Here is a 20,450-nt window from a genome sequence, read left to right as displayed (position 1 = left end):
TAAATCTTAATTAATGTAGTATGGATGGGTGACATATTCAGGGTGTGGGGGCAGGAATTCACATGTTACCATATAAAGACTGCGAATTCTAATTCACATGCACAAGGTCTGCACAGAAACCATCCTAGCATTAATATCTGACTTTATAACATTTAGAGTAACACTTTTTTGTCTGTCTTCAGTTTTAACAAATAGTAAAATTCCATCATGGCTAGAAATGTTTGGCAGACTTTCCAACATTTCTTCTTCCATGTAAATGTTTTTTTAGAAAAGGGGAGAAGTAAAATGTAGTTTCAGTTGATTCCAAATGTTTTCATCAAAAAGACACTTGAGGGCAGTTTGTATTTAGCTGCTGGGTGGAACCTGCAGCTAGAATACGTTTTCCCTGGAAACAGTATTATGTTCAGTACTGGCAGAACTCTTGGAGAACTGATGGGTCTCTCCTAAGCAAGTTCAAGATGAGATTTTTCTAAGTTTTTTCGGTTGGATAAATTTGGATAGTTGTTTCCCTAGGAACATCAAGAGATACAACCACTTCTTGAGAAACTAATGGCTTCACAGTTTGAGGCTAGAGCTTAAAATATCAGTGAAATACAGTCTTTTTTTAAAGTCATTTGCAAAACATTTTTCCCCGTGAAATGGCAGGACCATTTCTTTTGCAGGCTTTGTAAGTATTCTTTTATAGGTATACACTTTGCATGCAAAATGGATTCTGTTCAGTTAAAACTGGTGTAACTGTGAATGAAAGCAAATTAAATCAAAGTCATACAGTGGGAAGTATCAGACTATCCTAATTATAAGGCATGGTGGTTTGCTGCAGGTTATGCTGCCAGTTCTGTATGTAATTTGATATCCAGGGAAGCATGCAGGAAAGATTTGTAGAAAACAATCAAATTAAATAGTTCATTACCTTTTACTCATTAACATTGCCTTTCATAGATTGAAGAAGAGAAAAAAAGGAAGAAAGAAGAAGCGGCCAGGAAAAAACAACAGCAGGAAGTAGGTGTTCAGATCCTTTTAATCTGGTCTTGAAGAAGAGTGTTAGCAGCAATAGTCACATGCAGGAAAGATTACATTAGAACACAGGCTCTCTGCCCAGCCTTAACTGGGCCTCTTTTTTTTTTTTTTTTTTTTTTTTTTTTTTTTTTGTCTACAGTTTCCTGCTCAGAATGACTTTGGCTTGCAGTTCAGATTTGAATTTTCAGCTCCTATTACAGAGAAGCTGTCTTTGAAAACACAACTAAAGGTTGCAACAGCTTCTTAGAAAAACTTGTAGCACTTATTTCAGTCTACAGACAGTATTACTTCAATTGCCAAAGCAGTATCTTACATACCTGTTAAAAGAAGCTTATTTTCTTCCCTTTCAGATATAGTAGGCATGTGTGGAAAACATGGAGTTTTTTCTCTTTAAGAATCCACCTGTTCCCTATGATTGAGCTCTGCAATGAAGTGATTTTTAAAAACACATTTTATCTCTGCAATTGGAATTAAGATAGCTCAAATGGTTTCAGCCTTTGGATGAGGAGTAGACAGCCAGAGGAGATGAACTCATAAGAAGAAAAAGAGTTTGCCATGCTGATGACTCTAACAGTACAGGAAATACGTTCCTGCGTTGAAAGAGGAAGCTGACTTTTAGAGAGCACCACGTACAGAGAGAAAACTAGATAAATAGCATTTATCATCCACAAATTCCAAGCAGCTTTTTGCATTCTTTCGAAAAGGTGATTCCCTTGCATTGGGCATAAATCACTTGGAAAGGATTCTGAGATGTGCTTGTTCACAGATAAGTGACAGTTCAGTTTATTTTCAGTACAGTTACTTGCATCCTGATCCTGCTGTGACCTGCACAGAAACTTGTGCTTGTCAGCAGGAAACTCCTGATAAAGGTGGTTCCCTTTGCAGTGAGTTAATTGCTGAATGTTCTTTACTCATAGCAACTATTCCCTTTGTGTTTGCACCTAAAGCACTAAGGAACCAAATCAGCAAAAATCAGATGTAGGTTTTGGAGTATGTAAGTGAATTATTTTGAGTTCCTGCAATACCTCTATCGTTTGGGGGTTTTTTCCCTGCTTAGCACAGCTAAGACTTACTGAGTTGTTCCTCACTCAGTTTCTTTTCACATGAGAAACAATTGTAAATTAAATGTTCCTTGATTTGCAAATTATAGTCTACTTTTCCTTTTGCATATGTGACAGGTTGTCGGTAATTAACTGTGATGTTAATGCACATTTTATATTACAGGCAGCAAAACTGGCAAAAATGAAGATCCCACCACATGAAATGTTTAAATCAGAACACGACAAATATTCCATGTTTGATGAAAACGTAAGAGACTTCTTTAAATAGGGAGTGGTTTTCCTTCCCCAGTTACACTTACTCAGTTGTCTATGTACATAGCTGATCTTGTTCCAGAACCTCCAGGGCAGTGCTATTTATGTAACAAGAGGAGGGAAGAAGAGAAAGAAATGGTGATATATTAATTTTATTGCATACATCTTGCATTGGGGACCAAGGTTCTGTAATTGTTAGCCATCATTTCAAGGGTCTTTTCATTGTACGTCAGTCTCCTTTAGCCCCTCTCATTGCAGAGCAAAATTCCCTGTAGATACTGTGGGTAGGAACATGTATGATGTTTGTTCACAGCTTTATTACCCTGTGGCAAGGCAAGGAATTCACTTGCAAGTACAAACTCCCCAACTCTGCTAGAACTGATGTTTTTCAGAGAGGTCCTGTGCTTCCTTTTGGTTCTACCCACTGTTTTGCTCTCTCCTGGCAAAGGATCTCTGAAGGGGCTGTATGGATAACTTTGCTCTTGATTGCTCCCCTCGATGGTAAAACGTGCTACCTAGAAAACACAAAGCAGTGTGTGTTCAGCGCTTGATCCAGGACATGGATCCTGTTTCTCCCTGTTCTCATCACCCATGCAAATTCAGGCCCTGGGGGCAAGTAAGAATGGAGAGTGTAAATACTGGAAAATACCCCTGCAAGCCAAGGAGAATGTCCGTAACAACTCATCATACTTTCTCCATTGAGAACACAAATCTGATACTGACTTTGCTTTAAGCCTTGGGTTCTGTATGCTGGTGTGATTAGAAGTCGTCTCTTAACCATCTGCTCAGGGATTATTCATTATTCTTACAGTTATAACCATCTAGAAGTTAGTTGTCTAACCTCCCCTTACCTAGTACAGGACAGAAAATAAATACACCCTTTGCCCTGTCATTAACTAGGAAGGGAACACACACAAATAGTGAGAGGTAGTTGTCAAACTTGTAGGTGACTAAACTTAGCCAAGATGTACCCCATGTTGACAGCTTGTCATGATGACATTATCCCCCTATCTTCTTAAAACATGATTCCATAAGGAGCAAAAGCAGTCCAAGAATTTGTCTTAAATATTCTGTTGTGTTGTTTTTTTGGGTTTTTTTTAAATATTTCAGGGATTTCCCACCCATGATACAGAAGGCAAAGAACTCAGCAAAGGACAAGTTAAGAAGCTAAAGAAACTTTATGAAACCCAAGAAAAGCTATACAAGGAGTATCTACAAATGGTTCAGAATGGAAGTGCAAATTGAGAATGACAGGACTTTAATTTTTTAGAATGTGAGTGCTGGGTCACCGTTGAAGAAGTGAGCATATACTGATGCTCAGATTTCTGTTTACACTTTCTATTATGTGCAAAGTAAAAATCCTGTTTACGTGGATTAGTAATGTCATCTGGAAAGTCAATAAAAATCCATTCTTAAAAAAAAAAAAGCCAACCTGTAAGAAGTTTCTTCAGAACAACAGTAGCAGGTTGAATGGTTGCCAGTTTTATTTGGCAAGGTGCTGCTCAGTCAGCAAATTTATGTAAGGTTTCTTGTTTATTAGAGCTGTCCAGGCTTTGGTTAATTTGCCCTGCATACTGATTTCTATCTAAGACCCACTGTAGCTTGCATTCTGGAATATATCACAGTCAGCAAAATTTACAACTAAATGGGAGCTGAGTAATTTGTCCCACAGTAAGAACAGTATTTTCCAGATGACTTTAGTATCTTTACATAAGCAGGAAAAGTGGGTAGTTCCACTAGGATACTTACTTTAGCTGCTGTCATTAAAACCTCTTGTAAGTATGCCCAGAACACTTTGCATAGTAGAAGCTAACAGTCCCTTTGTTGCAAAAGGGAGCACGTCATCATCTTTGCTTAACCTGCAGCTGCAGTGAAGTGGGTAAGTACAAGGCAAATGCACCTGCCTTTGTGGTGGTGGAAAAAATGTGAAGGGCTAATGGCAGAGGGTAGTGCATTCTTGGAGCTATCCCTCAAAGGGAACAGCAGTGCTGCCAAAGTACCTAATTACCAGTTCAGAGCCATGGGGATTTAACACAGGGTTTCTAACTGAGATACAGTTTGTGGATTGGTTTGCAATTAGGAAATACAGCTATACATTGCTCATTATTCAAGCCGGATGTTTTTAATGTGATGATTTTACCCTGAGTTAACAATCTTCCTGATGTAGTATGGTCACATTATGTCTGCAAGGACAGTTCTCTGTTGCCTAATAATGCGTTTCACTGGCAGTAGCTGCTGAATGAACCAAAGTTCGTGAAATTCTAAAAAAATCTCACTTCCCGACTGCATTTAACAGCCAAGTGCCCAATATGCAGAACTATTTTCATCAAGTATTCTTAAGCCTCAAGGTGACTTGCAGAAGATCATACTGTGACACCTCTGTTCCCTCGACTCTTAGGTTCATGTTATAACTATTAGGCTGTGTTCCCTTCCTTAATTAAGAGTTAAAACATCTTTGCTTTATCTTTATATTTATATTACTCCTTCTGAGAAGTAACAGAAAGGTCTAGTAGGGTTTTTTTCTAGTTTGTATTTGCCTTTGAAAACATCTGTAATGTTAAGGTCAGTAAAGCACATACATCTTGTATGCAGAAAATAAAATCTGTTGTAAAGTATAAATTGTATGTGACCTTTGTATAGTGGGAAGAATATAGAGCTTATCTTTATCCCACAACCATCTTTCTGAAAAAATGTGGTTTACAGAACTTTTCTTTTAGCTTGCTATTACTAGTTTAATTCATTTTGCATTTAGTATTTGATTATTCTGCTAATTTCTAAATAATTGTATAAACACGTGTTTAAACTGCACAGTGGTACTTTAGACAGCCGGCCACAGCCACGAGGGCAACTCCTCCATCCTCTGGCCTATGAACAGAAGAGGCTCAGTTGCATTTTTACGCCACTCTGTATTCTAACCCCCTTTAACATTATCAGCTCATCGTTTTCTTCCCGGCATGCTCCCCCAGGATATCCATGAAGGGATGGGATGTTGTCGTGGTTTAACCCCAGCTGGTAACTAAGCGTCACGTAGCCACTCGCTCAATTGCCCCTCACCTAGAGGGATGGGGGAGGAGAACCTGAAAGGAATTCTTAAGAACTGGGGGTTAAGGTAAGCACAATTTGATAACTGAAATCCAAAGGGAAGGGAGAAAAGAAACCAAGTGATGCAGAACACAGCTGCTTACCACCTGCTGACTAATGCCCAGCCAGTCCCCAAGCAATGATCCCCAGGCCCCAGCCACCTCCCCCTCCCCCCCTCCCCAGTTCACATACTGAGCATGATGTCCCATAGTGTGGAATAGCCCTTTGGCTAGTCAGGTCAGCTGTCCTGGCTGTGTCGCCTCCGGCCAGCAAGGCCTGAGAAACCAAAAAGTCCCCAACCCAGCACAAACACTGCCCACCAACAACTAAAAACATCAGTGTGTTATCAACACTGCTCTTAAATCCAAAACACAGCACTGCACCAGCCACCAAGAAAAAAATTATCCCAGCCGAAACCAGGACAGACGTGCCTGGGCTGCTTCTGAACTTGCTATTTGATGTCAAATAGCGACTGTCATTTGCTTACAGAAAATCTTTTTTTGGTGATCCAGGTTAGCACTTGCTTAAAGCTAGTTAGTATATGACTATGGAGAAGACACTGTTAACCCCTTGCTGTCCTCGGCTGTCAGTTATGACATCTATCTCATGATAACATCCTGGCTTTCACCCCCATGCACTGGTTTTTCTCCTGCTATACTTTCAGTAGAACTTCATCCAATTCCACGATTTATCTACTACATCAATGTAGAAGAATTAAAAAAACCAAACACGTCCTTTTCCCTTCCCAAATGCTTCATTTTGTTTCTGGGACAACTCTCCTTGAATAGCTCTTCGAAGCATTTCAGACTTCCATTATCCAAAGGTTATCTTCCAGCCTCTTCGTATGCTTCCCACATGCACACATTGCTTCCTCCATCAGTAATTTTTTTTTCTTAATTCAGTATGCATAAAGTCCTGGTGAAGGAAAGCTTGCTAGCAAACAAAGATCACTGCAGCCAGGCTTGGATGCACACGTTCTAGGCTGACTTTCTCAGTGAAGGTGTGCCAATTGATCTGTGGAATCGCTGAAACTCAGCACAGTACCTCTTCCCTGGCAATCCATCAAGGTGGCACTTAAGTGAATTCCACTGCACTGGGTGAGAGCGACCTGGCAACCAGAAGGGAATGTAACAGCAATGGCCTGCATTCAGTGTCTGTCACCTGTCCCTCCCAGCAAGGGAAAGGGTGAGGACTCCACAGTATTTTTAATTTATTTATTGTAAAATGTGTGTGTATGCATACACAGGCTCAGGGAAGCCAGCCTGGAACTGATTTTCTAAGCATTATGAAAATGAAAATCCCCAGAGCAAATTCCTGGAATTGTTTAATATTTTAATTTTCTAGGACACAGACCTTGTGTTGGTCTGTGCAAATTTGAACTTTTTATTTCCCACCTATCAAAGACTTTATTTGGACATGCAAGGCAAGGTAAAAGTGTGGGGTTTATGTTTTTAATTGGACCCCTGGCTGCAGGCCAAACTTGGCAGCAGCAACTTTGCCCAGTGCGCCTTTCAGCCTTCCTAACGTGAACATTCATACTAACATCAAACATGAAGACTGCTCCACTAAAGAGAACCCTCAGTTGGTTCAGATACTGGCAGAAAAATCTGTGAATTGTTCAGTCTAGTCTTGTTGCCACCAATCTTTTCAAAGACTTTAAACTGAGTGCCTAACTACATTGACGATAGTCTCAGTGACCTCTTTATCCTAACACCTGTATTTGCTGTCTGCTGTTCCAGGAAGCCACTGATGCATTTTAAGCGTGCAAATAAGCAAATCTCTGCCCATGCACTACATACCTTCAACTCCTTTTCCTACATTTTAAGTCAAGTTTAAACATTTTCAGGTACTGGTAGTTTGCTAGACCAACTTTAGCTCCCTCTTTAATGACACCATTTCTACCACACAAATACGGAAGGGAATTTTTACTCCTCTCCCTGATTTCACAGGGCAATTTCCATACAAGACACTGCACCACATGTATAGTTCTTAACATGCCTCCTGAGACAAATTAATTAAGAACATTAGCTGTTTAGTACTAGGACTCCACTTAGCAACGATCAAAGTTCTTCCTCCCCCTCCAGAAAAAGTCATTGACAAAACTAAGTCTTGTCTCTCAAATTAGGCTGTGAATGGCTGGCATCTCCCCAAGTGACAGCAGCTTCTATTAATACCCACCCAAGGGCAGAAGACGGAGACATGCTAATGCCGGTTACAACCTCAGCACAGCCTTTCTCTCCAGTGTCTAGTGCATCTGTTTGGCAGCTCTGCCACAATCCTTTCTCTCAGTGTTGGTTCTCCAAGCTCTTGTATGCTAGGCTGGCTGTTTAAATCAAGCCAGGGTGAGTCAGCAAATACGTTTTTGCAGCTCTCTGCAGGGTAGGAGCACCTGATGGCAAAATGACTCCACAGATTGTGCCTTATCCAGAGTCCTAAAGACCACCACCATCCTACAAGAGGTTGGAGAAGTCAGCAAAACCCCCTCATTGATCACGGCAGACTAATGTCTTTGGAGAGGGGCACAAGACAATTTAAATGTGTGTTTACTTCAATACACATCAGTGGAGGAAGACAGCCAGGGACTTCCAGCACTCTGGCCTGTTCGAAGGCTTTAATAATTGTTCCAGAAGAAACCAAATCTACTTTTACAAGACCATCCTAATTTTAATTTCATTCAGGGTTTGCAGCATTTATGAGAACTGCATTTACAGATGGATAGCAACTACTTCAGAGGGACAAACTACACATACCACTGAAGATGCAGTACTGCAACAAATAGTCTGAACGGGGCTGCAGAGTGCAGCTACATCACATACTCAGGCAAAACCTCCTCTTTGCAGGAGACAAAGTTTGGAATACGTACTTCAAACATCTTCTGGATGGAAAGGAGAAATGGCTTTTAACCAAATGGAGACTGACAGAAAAAGCTTAAAAGAATATTTGACAGCTATGAACCAGCAACCAGAACAAAAGCATAGAGCAGGAATACCTTCCAATAAATCCTTCTTTCAGAGTTCATTATGCTCTTCTTTGGAGGACTGAGAATTACGTGTAGCCACTGCCATGAGTAAAGTTGTCCCAAAATAAGAATCCATGGAAATAGGAGGAGGCTGTTCACTGGCTGTTGTTAGAATAAAAGACTGGTTTGGGGAAACACGGAAAGGGATGGTGATTTAAAGAACGAAGTCAAAATTTCTTAGTGACTGAGTATCCTTTATTGGCAGCGCTGGATGCACGGGGATCCTCCCGCCTAACGTGCATGTTTAAAGTAACTAATTATCTTACATTTATACAATAAAACAATGAATATTCAATTAATGCCTATACATAGTCATTACCTAATCCCGCCTATTCTCACTTCGTATGTTAATTAGCTTATCAGTCCTTTGCCTGCGCAAAGTCTTCCAAGAATTGTGGGCAGTGGTCTCTGGGAGGAAGGCCATAGGTCTTCCTCACGGTGTACTTTTCACCTTTTGTCTGGTACGTGATGATCTTGCCAGTTTGCAGTGTTCTTATTGGTCTGAGCTAATTTATGTCCTTGTCAACCATCTGTTTCTTCTGCTTGTTTCTTTTAATTGCTCCCTCGAGATAACTTATAAGCAGGCCCCTTGTTAGAGAAAGTTAAAGAAAGAAAAACAGACTCCTCCTCTGATCAGTTATTTCATTAATTATTTCTTTCAGACTACGGTTACATGACCTAATTACTATACCTACATTTTTGAGTAAATACAAGTTCTTAGCCTTGGTACAGGGTTGTACAGAGGATTTCATAGCAGCTTTTGTTGTGCAGCTATTAATTTCATTAGAATATATTTCTTATGTTCATTATACTTTAACTACAAGGCTTATTCTATCCTACAGTGAATTCATTCAGTATCATTCCCCCCTTTTCTAGGTACATGCAAATTCCTTTGCATCATATGTATCTACTTGCATTCAAACACCAAAGCATGCATCTACATAATATACATACAAATATTCCAAATATTATAAAAAATGATTATTACAACAAAAATCTGCTTCAGCCATTGAAGGTTAGGTAACCAAGAAGTCAACTTGTTCCCACATTCCTCAAATCCCCAAGAAAGATCATCTTTTGTAATCTCGTGTAATTCTTTGGTCTGTTTCCAAAATTCTTCTACATCAGTGGAAACTCTTCCACTCTGATCTACGTATACAACAACTGGTATTAATAATTGTAAATACTCCTCCTTGAGCAGCCAATAATAAATCCAAAGCCATTCTGTTTTGTAATACCACTTGTGACAAGCTAGATATTTCTATTTGCTGTGTCTTTATAGCATCGATTGTTTTGTTTTCTAAGTTTTCTATCATTGCTGATATATTGACTATAGGGGTTTTTTTCAGTTCACTTACTCCTAACCAAGGGATAAACCATCGGGCAAAGCTATGAAAAGCACTTGGCTTTTCTATTAAAGGATTTTTTATTTCTCATCTAATTCTCCGGATATGATTTCTCAGGTATCCTTTTGACAAAGAATCATGTAACGTCATATTAGGACCTTCTGCTCCTAAGGTACATGTTCCCATCCATTTTTTTGGTAATATCTTTCGGGCTGTACCATTACACAGCCAGTACCATCCTCTTCCTTCTGGCACTGGCCAAGCTGTGGAGTTAACAGAAATCGAGGTACCAATATTTAAAGTTGTATTACAAGAAGTTTGATTTCCTACATAGGTCACAGGGTTACAGTCCATGTTTCCCAATCCTTTGGGTGGATTACATCTCTGAACACACATATAGTATGACTCTTGCACCTTAGGACTATTTATCTCGTAATTTCAAAATTTCATCATTTTCAATACTCCAAGAGGTATTTTCCCACAGTCTTTCCTAAGATTTATTCCTAGGTAATGGAATTCCAATCAATGACATACCCTTTCCTCCATATTCAGGCACATGTGTACATATCCAACAATCAGTTTTATTCAGAGCCTGAGATATGCCTTGTACCAGGGATAAATGTACATTCCTATTCCACAGAGTTAAGTACAAATTTGGCAAACATCCGACTATAATTATGACCTGAAGAATCGTAGTCCTGTGGGTCCTGCCGGAGTGACGGCCCATGATTTCTCAGGAGTTTTCTTTACTCTTGAATAGTGGATACAAGCGTCTCGTTCTTTTCTGTTCATCTTCGTCACTTCGTGAAGAGAAATACTGGCTTCACGAGTGAAGAAGTCTGTTTTCACGTTACATGAGACTTTGCTGGACTGTTATTCTGTTATTCAATTTCTAGTTCATGTTTGTTAATAAATTGTTATTTGTTGTTTACTGATTGTCAAATGGTTCATTGAAGTTACTTTGCATCAAACACACAGTTTTCAAAATAAATCCAAAGGGTTGGGTAATACATATAATCATAACCTACAAAAACAAAACCTAAAAATAACACTTATAGCTATATGTTTCACTTAAGTAATAAAAATATTATTTAAATGAACTATAAACACTGTATTTTCTTAACACATTCCTTTTTTTTTTTTTTTTTTTTTTACATGCATCACTATCATGGCTAGACTATAGGGATTTCGCATGCGCGGTCTTTCCAGATTTTTCCAACACATTCCGTGGAGCTTTAAAATCGCACATGCACATGTTCAAAGGTATACATGGATCATTCGTGTGATAAACAATGGCTACTGCATGCCCAGATGAAGTCCCAAACCCATTTCCCGAGCTTACCACTCCGGTAAGTCTGTTAATGGTAACATTTATGGCACTATGGCCAAACAATAGGTCCCTGTTTTCAATGTAATGTTTTCTCACCACCAGACCACCGCGTCACCTGCCAGGGAAGAAGGGTCTAGAGTGTACATTTCCCCCTCTGAACATTCTGTAAGGTGAGTGTTCTCAAAACGTTTAACCTATATGGTTCATTAGAAAGAAGATCAAAACTTTTTTCTTCCTGTTGTTGTTTAGGCAGAGGGTGCATTTTTCTGTTGTCTCATGTCAAGAACTTATGGCGGAAGCGGAAAAGTATAAAAGGCATTACCATATCCTCGTCTATGTGCTCCTGGCAGTTGTTTTTGCTGCTATTCTATTTTTATTCTTACTCAGCCTACATTGTTATCTGAATTGTTAAGAGTCAATTGTTTCCAAATTCTTGTTGGCTATTAAAATGTTATTTTGTGTGTACATTTTGTCATACCACTCGCATTTGTTTAACGCCATCGGGTGAAACCATAATAGCAAATTGCATGTTAGTTATAACGTGTTGAATTAATCTTATAAAACATGGAACAGCACATGGCAAAAACAATAAGGTGGCTAATCCACATAACAAATAAAATAGGATTCGTTTTACCCAGGGGCTCCCGAGAAGCCAGGAAAACAAGTCCAAGTCAGTATTCGTCTTTCCAAGTTCGGACGGGAACATGGGCTAACTTCCCTATCTCTGATGTGATTATCTCACCATTGTCATCAATTTTCAAACAACCATTGGAAACATTTACTTTACCACAAACACTTCCTTCTTCGGCTAGCCGGTAATCGAGAACCATCCTGTGTTGATAAATTGCATTTCACATCAAAAGCTTTAGCTGTTTGATTAGTAATAATTTCCAAGACAGCCTGTAGACGAATGATACGATTCAGATTGTAGATAGGTTCTCGAGCACCGCTAATGAGTTCATTAGGATTCCAAGTTGCAGGTCCATAATACTGTATGATACGTTGGGGGTGTCCATTCATTTAATAAATATCGGTACCCCCCAATTCTTGGGAGTCTGGAAAAATCAACTTGCCACTGTTGCCCTGGCTAATTTTCAAACACATTTCACATTGCTGAGTCACCTGTTTTATTACAGTATACAAGTTCTGCCCTATCAATTTCTGATTTAGACTTTTATATAAATTATCAGCTCCCCAGTGCATCTCATTATGTTCTGTTACGGCTGTGGTCCATATTAAATTGGATGGTACCACTATACAACCATCCCTCAAATAAGTCCACTTATTTATTTTTTATCATTCATGTCCTGAATTACCTTTAAGTTTTCTTTAGAGTAGTTTGGCTCCTGATCTGTACTTACAGTTTGGATTTTACCGTCTGGTATTAAGGATAATTCCTCCTTTCCTACCTCCTCTGTTACTTGTCTGGCTTCATGGTCGGCCAGGCAGTTTCCAATTTCCAAATCAGTGCCTCAATGGGTCACCTTATGTTCTTCCTTCCTGGATGACCCTCTTATAACAGCGGGGGCCATTCCTCACATCAAGGTCTGGCATGGCACATGTTCCCACCGCTCAACGCCTGCTGGGTTGCAGCCAGCAGCAGAGCTCAAGATCCTTCTTGGTGGCAAACACAGAGGCCAGCCCAGTCTTGCCCTTGATTGTGGTAGGAGGCACTTGACCAACCTTATTCCTTGTACTTCGTTGTCAATGCAGAGTTTCATCTGCGCATCCCATAACAAGTCACTGTCATGGTAAAACACACAGATTTACATTAGTAGAACTACTACAGAGTGTATTTTATTTCAGTTTTTCTGCCAATATTCCCCACAGCCTTGCTGAGCAAGGGATATTGTTTTACCTGAACTAGGCAGGCCTTCCCCTTATCATTTTTACTGTAACAGGGAAAGCATTTTTCCCCTTACCTGGAATTTACTTCCAGATATACCTGGTTAAAGATTTCTTTTACTTCAGGGAGGTCCTCTCTTCCACTTTTCTGTTGAATTAAAGATAAGCTCAACATTTTAATTAATTGATCTTTTAAAATTGATTAATTTTAACTTTTGGTTTCATTTCCCCTTCTTTAAACGTCTAGATGTTCTAATAAATCTCTTCCCAACAAAGATTTTGGTGAATTTGGCATTCTTATTTGCTTTCTTAGTTTGTACTTTCAAGGTTTCAGGATGTTTTCCTGGTGGTCAGCAGTCCCCACAACTGTAACAAATTCTTTTCACTGAAGTTTAACACCAAATAAGTTGGTTTTGTATTCACTAAAAATTCCACCTCCTTTTTCCTAATCCCTAGTTCACCAGAACCCCTTGTTGGTTCTTTAGCTTAGGTCAATCTCACTTCCAGTGTCCACTTTCCCTACAATATGCTCATTCACTTCTGCCTGATATTCATCCTTTGTCTCTGCTTCATCTCCTCTATCAGTTTAGCACGACCCAGCTCTTCTTCTCTTACCTTCTGTACACATCCCCTATTCCTTCTATCAACTTTTCTACATCACAATTACCTAGTAACAATCAACTCGAGCCTTTATCCAGTCCTATTCACAACCAACTTTCAAACATCTAAATTTCCCATCAAAGATTCACCTTTATTTTCCTCAGACCCACTGCCTGCCCTAGAGGGGCCGTTACGGGTCCTGTTGTGCTGCAAATGCTGCAGCAATTGGGGTGACATTGTCAGGTCCTTCTGCTCAATCCTCAGCAACAGCAACCCCCTCCTCCTCACCAGCAGAAGGATTGGAGCAGGAGATGCTCTTCCTGCTCTGCAGGTTACACAAGCCTGCCTCTGCTACAGCACTTCTGTTTTAACTCTTTCTGACCCTGAATGCAAATCTGCTCCTTGTTGCTTTAAGTCTGTGTTCTTACATATCAGCCTTTGCAGGCAAACAGCAAACACCCTGCCATGCGTCCCGCAGGACTCAGCCGCACCTTCGAGGGGGTACGGGCGTTTGTACAAACTCACCCCAATACTTTAACACTTTCACAGGGTCTTTGACTCTCCACCCCACCCCCCACCCCCGCTTCAGATCTTACATACATTAGCACAAGTTTTTATCTTACAACGTGTTTCATTCTGGTTGCTGCACAGAAGGAACCACAACCTGAGCTCTCTTTTTTTTTTCTTTTTTTTTTTTTCCCCCACAAATATTTCAACAAGAACATCTTTCTAGTTTAGGTCTCAGGGGATTTTTTTGTTTTTGGGTTTTTTGGGGGGTTTTTTTTTGTTTGTTTGTTTTTCCCTATCCTTTTCTAGAGCCATAATCAAAGATCAGGTGGTGTTAATCCCACACTCCTCCTGTCACACAAACATATCAGCACACATTACTTCATCCCATTTTCCTCTCGCCTCAAGAATAACATTAACTGCAATAAAACATTATAATTCAGTGTCCCATTTAAGGGCCATGTCTCTCCGTCCCCCAGCTTATACAGGGGCCACCACTGATTGCAGTACTTAACCAAAGTTCTCTTATTCACGCTTCCCCCAGGCTGCCCCCCCATTTCCTTCCAGTGGCTTAAAACACATCCCAACGGACTCTTTCTTACTATTCCGCCACTTTGTTACCTCAATCGCTATCCCAGCCACAGACCACTCTAATTTCACTTACAGCTCTCTCTCTTATCCCAAGGCGTCCTAACCTTACAGTTAGGGCATTCCATTTCTTGTCCCCACCATACACATAATAACTCTTTACACCATATACACTTCATAACATATAGAGGTTCACGTTCATCCCTCGGATGTTCAAGACAATAACCACATACCAACATTTACAATATACTTAATACAAAAATGTTCTCACATTTCCAGCATAAATGAGTATAACAATTATTAATAACCTTATAATTTTAAATTAAAAGGCCACTTTTCTCCGCATTCCAGCTTATAAAGCTGCCACCGTTGATTACAATATTTTATCAATGTTTTCTTATTCACGTTCCCACCAGCAGATCCTCCAATATCCTTCCAATGACTTAAAACACATCCTAAAGGACTTTTCCTTAAAATCCCACCGCTTTGTTTTCCTCCCATTTTCCACTTCACACTAACAGAATACACTTAACACTTACAAAATGCAACATGCAGGTACCTTTCTACAGCAGCATCAAAAAGCCACTATTATTACCAAGAGTATAGCCAAAATCACAATAACGATAATCAAATTCCACATCCAGTATGTCAGAAAACTCTAATAAGCAAGATTACCAAGAATATAGCCAAAATCACAATAACGATAATCAGAGCCAAATTTCCACACCCAATAAGTCAGACAACCGTAACAGGCGAGACCGTACCAAACGAGCCCTATAGGCGAACTTGCCAGGCTCCAAACGGCAACTGAATGCCAACCAAACGGCAACTGAATGCCAACCAAACGGCAACTGAATGCCAACCAAACGGCAACTGAATGCCAACCAAACGTATACTTAAGGTGCTAGCCACAAAAGTATTCATCACCCTGCAGAAGTTTAACTTTTGACTTACGGGCAGTTCCAAATGATGGGTCTACCAAACAAACAAACCAAAATAAAGAATACCGTCACTTACAGCAATGGGGTCCTTGTCTGCCGCCGCAGTGATCCCTTGAGTCAAGGAGTCCCTCCGGGAAATCCCGGGGGTACCCTAGGGAGTCCTATCCCCAGCGGGTCCTACAGCCCGGCAGAGAGGTGTCCCATCTGGGTCGCCAGATTGATTTAAAGAACTAAATTTTAAGTCAACATTTCTTATTGACTGAGTATCCTTTATTGGCAGCGCTGGATGCACGGGGGATCCTTCCGCCTAACGTGCATGTTTAGAGTAACTAATTATCTTACATTTATACAATAAAACAATGAATATTCAATTAATGCCTATACATAGTCATTACCTAATCCCGCCTATTCTCACTTCGTATGTTAATTAGCTTATCAGTCCTTTGCCTGCGCAAAGTCTTCCAAGAATTGTGGGCAGTGGTCTCTGGGAGGAAGGCCATAGGTCTTCCTCACGGTGTACTTTTCACCTTTTGTCTGGTACGTGATGATCTTGCCAGTTTGCAGTGTTCTTATTGGTCTGAGCTAATTTATGTCCTTGTCAACCATCTGTTTCTTCTGCTTGTTTCTTTTAATTGCTCCCTCGAGATAACTTATAAGCAGGCCCCTTGTTAGAGAAAGTTAAAGAAAGAAAAACAGACTCCTCCTCTGATCAGTTATTTCATTAATTATTTCTTTCAGACTACGGTTACATGACCTAATTACTATACCTACATTTTTGAGTAAATACAAGTTCTTAGCCTTGGTACAGGGTTGTACAGAGGATTTCATAGCAGCTTTTGTTGTGCAGCTATTAATTTCATTAGAATATATTTCTTATGTTCATTATACTTTAACTACAAGGCTTATTCTATCCTACAGTGAATTCATTATCAATGGAAGCAAAGAAAAAAAAGTGGAAGAACTTCGCACTGAGCATGTCCTCTGGCCCATCACATCTGCTTGTTTGTGCAATTAATTCTACAATGCTCCTGCAGTTTCTTACCTGTTTGAATGCAGTTGAAAATTATCTCTTTATTTAATTACACTATTGGCACCTGTTTAGCCAACAATTCCTTAGTTATTCCTACAATAACTGAACTACTCCAACATTAATGTCTTGATTAGTTGTTAACATTGGTCTCACCATTTCCAAATTTTAATCTTGCCTGTGGAAGGATTGTAATGATAAACCCTAGCTGTTAATTACCAAAATCCAAGACTAAATTGCAGACCTGGAAAACGACCTTTTCTTTTGGAACAAGTGAATCCACTGACACAATAACGGGTGACAGGTTTTTCCTGTCAAGTGAAAGGTTACCAAAACTTCTAAGTGGCTTCAGATGCTGAAGTTGCACTGAGCCCAACACCAGGCTACACAGCACCTGCTGCTTGCTAACTGCCCCGTGCCCAGCGCCGGGCTGTTACCGAAATTTTGTTGGATTTCTTTTCTGTGAAGCCAAAACCATGCCTGTATCTAGACTAGGAAACAATGCTGGAAAGGCTAACAGCTGCATTTTCACAGAGGTGCTCGATCTGAAACACCGAGAAGGGCGCTTTTTTTTTTAACAATAAGCACTCACATTTTTAGTTGACCTTTAAACTCCTGATAGTCTCACCGATGCGGATGATCTAGAGGGGTTCTTAAAACCACGGCCGCATCGCCCACCTGGCTAGAACGCAGCGCTGCGGGCCCTCGAGCGCACCGGCCAAGCCAGCGAGCCCCGCGGCGGGCGGGGGCCGGGCCGCAGCACGGCGCGCCGGGGCCTCCCGGGCAGCACCTCCCGGCCTCAGCACGGGCCGCCGCAAACACTCAGCCCGCTCCGCTCCGCACAGCGCCGCGCCGGCGCTCCCGGGCACCGGCCTTTGGGCCCCCGCTCGGGGCCCGCCTCGGTCCCGCCACTGCCGCCACGGCCCCACAGCACGGGCGCCCCCGGGCCCCGGCCCGCAGGCACCACGCGCGGCCCCTGCCACTTTAAGGGCGCAGGCACGCGCCAGCCCCCCGCCCCGCATCACGCGCCCCCAGCCCCCCCTCCCCCCCCTCCCCCCGCGCGCTGGCGCTCGCCCTCTGATTGGCCGAGCGCCGCGCAGTCGGATAGTCAACATGGCCCGCGTGCGGCGTGGCGGTGGCGGCGTGGCCGGGGCCAATCGGCGGTGCCTTTGCTGAGGGAGGCGCCCGTTCTCCGGCCAATGGGAGGGGGCTTTCTTGGTGGCGGCGCAGCCCGAGTGAGCCTGCGAGGAGCCTGGCGGCTGGCGCTGCTGCCTCTGCGGGCGTGAGGGGACGCGGAGCGGGGGCAGGTGAGGGCGCGGCGGGACCGCGGCGCCGAGCCCCGGCTTGGGGGCGGCACGCAGCCGGCGGGGCGGGCGGAGGGCCCGGGCCGGCCGCCGCGGGGACGGGGCGCTTGCGGCCGCCGTTAGGGCCTGCTCCGGGGTGGAGCTGGGTGGCGGCGGGGGCCGCCTGGCGGAGAGGGGCGGGCTGGGCCCGGCCCGGCACCATTTTAAGGCTGGCTCGAGAAGTTTGGACCGAGGGAAGAGGGAGGCTGCTTTGCGCCTGGGTCCGGCGGAGGGGGGGCAGGGAGCCGTTGCGGCCACTTGCATGTACGCTCCCGCCCGCCCCGGGGAGCCTGGCAGCGCGCCCGCCCTTTCCCCTCCCCCCGGGGGAAGTGGGGGAGGAAGAGGGTGGGAGGGCTGTTGTTTGTGCCGAGCGGCAGCGGCTCGCTCGCCCCGCGCCGCGCGGGTTGGGTCAGGCCCTTCGCGCTTAGGGCAGGCGGGATTCCTTCATTTGACCTCATCCGCGATCTTGAGTGCCCTCGGCGTGGTGGGGGATTTTGGGGGCTCGGTTTCTCGTTTCGGAGGTCTCCGTCGGTCAAGTAAGGGTCCGTTTAAAACTCTCGCTGTTGCTGCGATGATTTACTGCAGATACTACCAGCGTTTGTGGGGTTTTTCTCGCTCTGTTCCTGCAACGTCAGTTTATGATGCTTCAAAATAAGAATGTAGTATGTAAGTTACAGGTAAACCCAGAACCAATAGGCAAGAATCAAAATAGTGTGCCCTCAAGAAAACTTCCAAGGTGAACTGAAGTATTGCTCGTGTTTAGGGCTTTTGGAGCAGGGTAATGAGTTTCTTCCTCTCGACTTTTTTTCCTTATTGCTCCTAATTTTCTCTACGAGAAGTGTAAGACTATTGCGTTGTGGCTTCCCACAGCAGCTCTAAAATGGAAGTCATAACTTTCCCTTCTGATTTGTTGTAGTTACGAAAACCAGTAGTAGTTGTCAGTAGTAGTCTTCGTGTGAGTTCAGGAGTCCATTAGTCTCCTGCTTCATATTCTAGTTGTATTTAGGAGTTTTGTACCAGACATAGGCTATTTAGCCGAGAAGATTTATTCTGTGTACCCTTCTACTTATGAATATGTCTTGCCATTAAATGTACACACTTTTCCTTTAAAGTTGCATCCTTCAGGATATCACTTGTTCTTACAGTGAACTTCTGCTGTCTTAGTGTGCATTGAGTCTATGGTTTCCTGCTGTTTTAAGTGATTAATGGTGTATGACATTTGAACTAGACAAGTTGCAGCAGCCTGCTTTGTGGGACGAGTGGTTGATGGAGTCCCGTCTTTCCCAAAGCTTCATGTCTGCGTTAGTCATTTGAAAACAGTGAGCTGTCCAGAAGAAGTAAGATGAATTTGGCCTTTTATTGGTGGTGGTAGCAGTTATATCAATACCTTAGACTACTGCTTTCTTGGAGTTCTGATAGCTTTTTCATGTCTTCATTGTCTAAACTGAGCTCACTTGCTTGGAAGGTAACGAAGGCAAGAAATATGAAGGCATGGTGCCTTGCTACTGTACTTTTTTAACTAGCTGTGCATTTAACTTTCTCTCTCTAAAATCACTTTGCTCTCTTCCTTCCCCTGCCCTCACAAGCTTTTACCGAACAGTTTTGTTAGTAATTCTGCAGCAGTTTAGTCATTGGAAGGCTGCTGTAATGCAACGGGGAATTGCAAGCTGTTTTATAAGAAAGCTGCTTCCAATTACTTATTTATATAATTCTTTTTATTTTTTAGTTGCGGAAAGAACAACTTGAGGAGCACAGCAAGACTTAAAAGTATGTATTTGCAGCTGTGAATGGTGTTTTCTTTTTTGTTGTGGTTGTTTCTTGTTACTTAGGTGAATGGCGCTTGTCAGAACACGCCCAATTCATTTCTGTTCCAGTGGAAATTAATTCAACTACTATTTAAAAATTATTCAGGTTATAGGAATTTTATTCTATGTTTTCCAAACACAAATGAGGATAGAATGAGAATCTTGTCTTCCCTCAGCAAGGATGAGAAGTAGTTCCGTGCAGGAAATAAAGCACAAACCGAGCAGAAGAATTTGTATGTGGAGTGGATTTTTTCCATTAGCTCTATCACTGGGCCTCAGTTGGAAGAGACAAATCTTTGAGACTAATTTTTAAGTAATGCAAGTCTGCATTTTTAGTTTCTTACTATTGCTTCCTCTAATAATGACTAGGGTCATATGACGTGTTGGCTGTTAGGTCAGTTTGCTATGTCTTGACTTTTCAATTGTATCTTTTTTTCCCCTGCCTTCTGTCTGCTATGAAAGGAAAGACTCATGTATGCTTCTTAATTTCTTCAGCTGTGAGATAGTAAGATTCTTCTGTTTTGCTCTAGCAGATGGTTGCTTGCATTGCCGTTTTCTCTTACGATGTTTAAGGCAAGAATTAAGTGTTTCCAAATAATAGACCTGTGTTGCTGAAACACACCTAGCCTACAAGAAGCCCCTTTTGTTCCTGGACTTACTCTGTAGTAAGCTCATGCGCTTTTTTGGT

The 20,450-nt window shown here is 42.1% G+C and overlaps 2 protein-coding genes and 1 long non-coding RNA gene across 9 annotated transcripts in view; 2 read left to right on the top strand and 1 right to left on the bottom strand.

The window, feature by feature from the left end:
* CARS1 (cysteinyl-tRNA synthetase 1) overlaps positions 1–4,949 on the top strand; it is a 34,496-nt gene extending 29,547 nt beyond the window's left edge. For both annotated transcript variants that reach the window (XM_056353431.1, XM_056353430.1), the window contains 3 exons: positions 940–999; positions 2,242–2,325; positions 3,441–4,949. In XM_056353431.1, the coding sequence (XP_056209406.1) occupies positions 940–999; positions 2,242–2,325; positions 3,441–3,575 (279 nt within the window). In that variant the 3' untranslated portion in view covers positions 3,576–4,949. The remainder of the gene's footprint in view (positions 1–939; positions 1,000–2,241; positions 2,326–3,440) is intronic.
* A 6,565-nt stretch (positions 4,950–11,514) lies between these two features.
* LOC130155780 (uncharacterized) lies at positions 11,515–14,236 on the bottom strand. Its single transcript, XR_008824223.1, has 2 exons — positions 13,608–14,236; positions 11,515–13,386 (listed from the first exon to the last, which is right to left on the bottom strand). It is a non-coding gene; the product is annotated as an uncharacterized LOC130155780 (long non-coding RNA).
* Positions 14,237–17,824: 3,588 nt separating this feature from the next.
* The window catches only part of NAP1L4 (nucleosome assembly protein 1 like 4), a 28,637-nt gene continuing 26,011 nt past the window's right edge, over positions 17,825–20,450 (top strand). For 2 of the 6 annotated variants that reach the window (XM_056353403.1, XM_056353406.1), the window contains exons 1-2: positions 17,827–17,921; positions 19,684–19,724. The gene's annotated coding sequence lies outside the window, so the exon portion shown is untranslated. Of the gene's footprint in view, positions 17,922–19,683; positions 19,725–20,450 lie in introns of all 6 variants that reach the window. The other 4 variants (XR_008824220.1, XR_008824219.1, XM_056353404.1 and 1 more) reach the window with 3 other exon arrangements.

This window comes from Falco biarmicus, chromosome 10, assembly GCF_023638135.1.
Source record: "Falco biarmicus isolate bFalBia1 chromosome 10, bFalBia1.pri, whole genome shotgun sequence".
Classification (NCBI taxonomy): Eukaryota; Metazoa; Chordata; class Aves; order Falconiformes; family Falconidae; genus Falco; species Falco biarmicus.
The sequence above is the reverse complement of the archived record's forward strand: the minus strand, read 5'-3'. Positions and strand labels throughout refer to the sequence as shown.